The 5952-nt window shown below is 64.1% G+C and overlaps 1 protein-coding gene across 4 annotated transcripts; it reads left to right on the plus strand.

Moving 5' to 3' along the window:
• Positions 1–1589: 1589 nt before the first annotated feature.
• Positions 1590–5726, plus strand: LOC141972859 (uncharacterized). Of its 4 annotated transcripts, XM_074930897.1 has the most exons (6): positions 1590–1843; positions 2024–2159; positions 2997–3205; positions 3511–3667; positions 3883–4128; positions 4728–5726. In XM_074930897.1, exons 5-6 carry the CDS (start codon positions 4060–4062, stop codon positions 5550–5552), a joined length of 894 nt encoding a protein of 297 aa, XP_074786998.1. In that variant the 5' UTR covers positions 1590–1843; positions 2024–2159; positions 2997–3205; positions 3511–3667; positions 3883–4059; the 3' UTR covers positions 5553–5726. The 4 variants fall into 4 exon arrangements, with proteins under 4 accessions (XP_074786998.1, XP_074786999.1, XP_074787000.1 ...); XM_074930898.1 differs by lacking the exon at positions 2997–3205; XM_074930899.1 differs by lacking the exons at positions 2024–2159; positions 2997–3205.
• The last annotated feature ends 226 nt before the right edge of the window (positions 5727–5952 follow it).

A 5952-nucleotide genomic window follows, 5' to 3' on the forward strand; every position in this document is an offset into this window, starting at 1 on the left:
TCCCCAAATTCTTCCACTTCAGAAAAAATCACCTCCATGGAGCTTTGAACAAACAAAAGCAGCCACCTAATACCTTCTCTGCTCCCCCACCGCCTCCTCCAGAAGGCGCCTGATGGTCACAAAGCCACCGACCCTGCCAGTCCACGTTTATTTCAGGCAGCCGGTCTGATACAGCCAGGAATCCTGTGCAACGAGAGAGACACAATTACAGACAGCAGCTGCTACTGAAACGCAAAGCGCAGTTCAGCAGAGTGAAGGCAGGGAGATCTCAAAGCAGGAACCAAGTCCTGCGCGGATGATGCAAAATAAGCGCACAGCTCACCTCTGAGCTTCACGTGGGTTGGACTCTGCCATTAAGGCGGCTTTTGTCTCAAAGTTCCAGTCACACAGTGTCCTTACAGAACAGCAAGGAGTAAAGAATAGAATACAGTAGGAAAACGTTTGGGAAAAGACCCTAAAAGATCAGGCCGAGCACTGCTGTTTTCCGTTAAAGAAAACAACCAAAGCCGCCGGGCAGTCAAGCTGCTTTCTGCAGGCTGGACACGGCCTTTAGGACTGTTCTGCAGCAGCCTGAGGTTTAGCCCCGTATATCCCTCTTACCCTTCGGCTCACGGAGGATCAGCCGCAGAACAAAGGGATTCACTGCCAGAAACCGGGGAGCTCTCATCATTAACCTTCCTGGGAACCCCGTGGCCACCTGCCACCCGGCTTATGGCCGGTGTCCCACGCAGCACACGGCCATCGAGAAATCCCTCGGTTCTCCCCGGGAAAGACCGTTTGTGGCACGTCAGGCCACGTTTCTGGGGCTCGCTAGGGCAGTACAGAGTGCGAGCAAAAACCAGTCTCAGCTCAAGCCTGCTCCTTATCACCCTCCCCTGAAAAAAACAGCCCCCACACGCCCAACCAGCAACAAAACCAGCAGCACCCGCACCGCCAGCCGTGTGCCCGCCCAAGAACACTGCAGGAGACCGGCAGCGCTGCCAGAAACTGTGGCAGGGCCGTGCAAAGCCGCGGCCGCTCACGGCGCGTTAAGGAGCACGCGAACCCGCCGAAGGAAACCGCCGGGAGAGGGCGGCTGCAAACCCCAAACGGACAGACAGCCCCGCAGGACGGAGATCCCCCTCGCTGCTCCGCCTTCAACAGCCCAGCCGAGCCCGAGACAGGTCTGGCGGCGTTGCCTCCCCCGCCGCGGCCGAGGCCGCACGCCCCGAGCTCAGGGCCCGCGCAGGAGGCACCGGCTCCCCCGGGAGCCCCCGCCGGTTCTTCCCCCGGCACCCGCCCGCCCGCTCAGCCCCGCTGCCGGCTCCCCCGCCCCGCCGGGACGAGCGGCCGGGCCCGAAGCCCCCCCGCCCCCCTCCCCGGGCCCAGGCGCCGGCGGCCCCGGCCGGGCCCTTCCCGCGCCGCGCGGTACCTGCACGCGCCGCCGCCGGCGGCAAGAGCGTCCCGGGGCGGGGCGGGGCCGGGGGAGCTCCGGCAAGGACCCCGCGACAGGTGCCCGTCCCAGCGCCTGACCCGCGCCGGCGCGCTGCGGCGGTGCCGCGGGCGGGCGGGCGGGCGGCAGCCGGCGGTCAGAGGGACGCCCCGGGCAGGGCAGGACCCCGCCGGAAGCCGCGGCTCTGAGGAGAAGCCGGGGCCGGCGCCAGCCCCGGGCAGGGCCGTGCGGCCGCGCTCCCGCTCCGAAATCAACCCTTGCTCTTCCTCCTTGACCCGCGCAGGCTGCGTGCGCCGGGAGGGGCCGGTGCTGGGCCCTGCGGGCGCGGCCCGTGCGGCGCGGAAACACCCTTTGGAGAGCGCAGGAGAAGGCGCGTGGAGCGCTGGCTGGCCCGGCCCCGCAGGAAATAAGGTCTGTTCGTGTCGTTATTCTTCGGGCGGGCGGGGGGGGTATGGGGGCAGGGCCCTGGGGAGGGGTGTGAGGCGGTGGGGGGTGCGTTGGGGTTTGTTGAGGGGTTTTCAGGGGGGCCGGGGGGGTGTTTTTTTCCAGGCGCTACTTGTCGGGCGTGTCACAGCGTTGCTCTTCCCGCAGGACCGCCAGGTGGCGGTTCACCGCCACGAAGCGCTGCCTTAAGCAATGCAGACTTTGCACGGCGAGAGGATTTGTACCGCCCGGCGCTGCGTCCAGAGCGGGGGTGCAGGGACCGTGGTGGAGCGAGGGCGTTTGGGTGAGCGGCTGCAAATGAACTGTGCAGCAGGGAGCGGGGACGGGGAAGGGCTCTGAGCCCTGGTGAGGCCGCCCCTCGATTGCTGGGTTCAGTTTTGGGCCCCTCACCCCAAAAAGGCCCTTGAATGACTCGAGGGTGTCCAGAGAAGGGCAGCGGAGCTGGTGCAGGGTCTGGAGCACAGTTCTGCTGGAGAGCGGCTGGGGGAACTGGGGGGGTTCAGTCTGGAGAAGAGGAGGCTGAGGGGAGACCTCCTGGCCCTCTGCAACTCCCTGCCAGGAGGGAGCAGAGTGCTGGGTTTAAGCTTCTTGAGCCAAGGACCCAGCGCCAGGCCCAGAGGGAATGGCCTCAAGCTGCCCAGGGCAGGGTCAGGCTGGCTCTGAGGAAGGATTTCTTTGCAGAAGGGGCTGTTGGGCGTTGGAATGGGCTGCCCAGGGCAGGGGGGGAGTCCCCGGGATCCCTGGAGGGGTTGAAGAGTCGGGTTGACCCAGCGCTGAGGGATCTGGTGGCGTTGGGAACGGTCAGGGTGAGGTTCATGGTTGGGCTGCGTAGTGGTAAGGCATTAGCTGTTTTTTTCCATCTGCTTAGCCACAGGGGTGTGGTGCTCAGATCACAGCTAACCCTTGCAGGAGGTTAACCTCCACGGGAAAAGAGAGCACAAACGCCAATATGGTGGATGCTATCTGTTCGGTTTATTAACTGCGCAATTGCTTTATATACCCCTTTCTGTACATCGCGAGATCTTTAGTTCCCTGTTCTTTCCGTGCATCACGAGATCTTTTCATGTGCCTCTGTTTTTCCCATAAATCGCGAGATCTTCTGAACGCCTCCCATTTACAGGGCTGGAGGAGCTTCAAGGGCTTTTCCAAATGAGATGACCCTGTGATTCTGTGATTGAAGTTCACTGCCATCCCCTGTCTCAGAAATTCTTCTCTTCTGGTTCCAATCCTTGCTTCAGTGTCAGGGTGGTCATCTTCATCTTTCTTCCACACAATGTAATCTCACCCAAATCTGGGAAAGACTTCAAGATGTTCTAATGAAAAGCTTAGGTAGAGTGAGCAGTTTCTATGTCCTGAGTTGTCTTAATGTAGCAAACCCCCTGTGTTTAGTCAATTCCCCCTCCTTTGTTAAAACTGCCTCCATAGGATTAGCTTGGCTGGGTTTTAAGCCAGCCTTGGGTCGGGACTATACAAGAAGCAGGCTAAGAACTTCTTCAGAGGGGGAGGACTCAGCGTCTCCTCCCCAGGCGGGAGCGGGCAGGATCCATCCCAAAGCACCATCCCTGCTCAGGGCCAGCTCCAGCTCTTCCCTCTCCCGTCCTCACCCTTCGGTCCTTCCTTCTCTTCTGTTCCAGGGTGTCCGAATTCCCGCCCTCCTCGGCTGCTTTGACGCTGTCTCCAGGCAGATCCAGGTTGCAGAGGAGGCCGTGACTATCCAGAGGCCCGTCTTTCGCCTGGCCAGAAACCCCGTCATGTTCCGCAGCCTGACGGACAGCAAGGCCTACCTGCCCGGTAAGAGGGCGGATTAAGCCCCAGTTGGCTCCGCGGTCATCGCGTCCCTTCCCTGGGGCTGAGAACTCCTCGGAAGCGACTCCCCCTCTACGGAGCAGAGCCAAAAATTTGGGGGTTTTGTCTTTCTGGGCGAGGCAACGATTGTTTCGCCTAGGGAAGCGCCCGTGGAAGGGCCACTGGCTGAACGTCTCCGTCCCTCTCGTGTTTTTTTTCAGGCAACAAGGAGCTGGAGCCCCTCAATACTCCAAGGTGGCCGCAGCCGCCTCGGTGTCCCGGCAGCAAGCGGAGGGCTGCATCCAGGGCACCATGTCCCTCCTGTCTTACTGCCTGGGGAAGGGGGAGATGTCCTGAGGGACACCGGGGTGCTCCTCACTGAAGGCAAGACAGTACAAATGAAGTTCTACTGCAACTTCCTGGAGACGTTGTCTGGGAAGGAGAACTTGGAACAAGAGATTTTCAAGGTGAGCTGCTGCCTGGGGAGGTTGAGTGACCCGGGAGCTCTGTCCTGCCAGGGGGGTTGTGCTGTGCCCGCTGCAGGGGCTGCAGAGCCAGGGGCAATGGCCGTGGCCCAAGCGGCGGGTGTCCCCGTGGGGCTCTGGCGCCTGTGACGTCACAGAGGAGAAGTCCCCGAGGGTGTCACCGGGGTGCCAGGCGGCAGCACCCGCTGCAGTCCGGCTCAGGCCAGCGGTGAGTGAGGGCGGCGGGGGGAAGGCTGGGCCGGCCGAAGGCCGGGGCAGAAGCTCTGGCCCCCGAGGGGGGTTTCTCCAGCCGGGGCGAGGGCGCAGCCGCTGCGGGGAGTGCCTGGGGCAGGGCAGGTGCCGCCCTCGGGGCTGGGCACAGGGCTGCGGGGGCTACCAGCCACGGCCAGTGCCCGGGGGCTGCGGGGAGATGTCCCCGTCCCTGCAGCGCTCACCGCCCTCCCCCTTAGTGCCTCCCAGCTCCCTCGGCCCCTCTCCCAGCCGGCCCCAGCCCCGGCACGTTCTCCCCTGCTGCCCCAGCTGCCATCTCCCTCCCAGCCAGCCCCACTGAGCCCCTTCTCTCCCTCCTCCTCCTCCTGCAGACCATGGCTGTGGGCATCATCTGCATCCTGACCCTGCTGAGCGTCGCGCGATACTCTCTGAGGGAGGGTGACCGGGAGGATGCGGACATGCAAGAGCTCCTGCGGCAGCGTCAGGAGCAGCTGAGGCAGGAGGTGACCAGCCTGCTGACAAAGATGGCGCAGAGGAGGCAGGAGCGGTGCGGCTTCACTGCGGAAGGCGTGCTCCTCGCTGCTGGCTGGCACTGGTGGCTCTGGGCCCCCGCCGAAGCCCTGCTCCTGCTCTTGGGGCTCCGCCGGCTGCGCAGGCAGAGCAGCGCTGACGGCGACAGCGGCAGCCAGCGGGGAAGCGCCAGCGACGCCGAGGAGCGGAGAGAGCGGGAGGAAGACTGCGAGGGCAGAGCAGAGCCCGGTGCCACTCTGCGTGCAGACAAGACTCTGGAGAAGGCGGGGAGCTCCGCTGCGCCTGCCAAGCAAGCCCGGCCCAAGAACTCCTTCCTGACGGGGCCGCGTCCAGCCTCGGGCCGGGGCAGCGCCTACGAGTGCCCCCAGACGAAGATCCGCAAGCGCCCGCTGCTCGCGCCCCCGAGCCCACCCCTCGGGCACAGCGTCCGCCAGCGCTGGGCACCGCGGGGGATCTGCCGGCGACGCGCTGCTGCACCCCCGGGAGCTCCTGACGGGGAACGTGCTGCGCCGCCGCCTCTGCCCCGGGAGCAGCTGAACGGCGGCCGGGTCCCCGCTGCCCGCGCAGCCTCTGCCCCGCTCCGCCGGGATGCTCCTCCAGCTCGGAGGCGCGTGAGGGGATCCCTAAATACCCCAGAGAAATATTATATTATTGTGAATAAATAGATAAATTGTCAAAAGTCAGGTTGTGTCAAGAAACCCCGTGGCCGTGAGCGTCTGGGCAGCACTGGGTTGGGGGATGTCAGCCCTTGGCTCCAGCTCCGCTCTGCAACAAACAGATGAAGTTTGGGGTTGGATTCCCCTTCGCAGGGGTTAACACTTGAGACGTTTAGAGCCTCCTTCCCTCCTCCCTCTTCTCCCGGGGGTCTGCACGGCCCCTCCTCCCCGGCTCCCTTCCCACGGCCCAGACCACACTCCCCCCTCCCCAAATTGCCAAATCCCCAAGCCCCCAGCTACTCCCTGAGGGCGAGGCAGGAGCAGACCCGCGGGCTGGAGCCGGCGGCGAAGGGGGAGCCGGAGCGGGGTGAAGTGAAGGGGCACGGCGGGGGGGCACTGGCACTGGGGG

This window comes from Athene noctua, chromosome 36 (genome assembly GCF_965140245.1).
Source record: "Athene noctua chromosome 36, bAthNoc1.hap1.1, whole genome shotgun sequence".
In the NCBI taxonomy this organism is placed as follows: domain Eukaryota; kingdom Metazoa; phylum Chordata; class Aves; order Strigiformes; family Strigidae; genus Athene; species Athene noctua.

Excerpts from the sequence above, each read along its gene's own strand:
- LOC141972859 (XM_074930897.1), top strand. The coding sequence starts at position 4,060 with ATGAAGTTCTACTGCAACTTCCTGGAGACGTTGTCTGGGAAGGAGAAC. Across the intron at positions 4,129-4,727 it reads TGGAACAAGAGATTTTCAAG|ACCATGGCTGTGGGCATCAT; the intron begins GTGAGCTGCTGC and ends CTCCTCCTGCAG.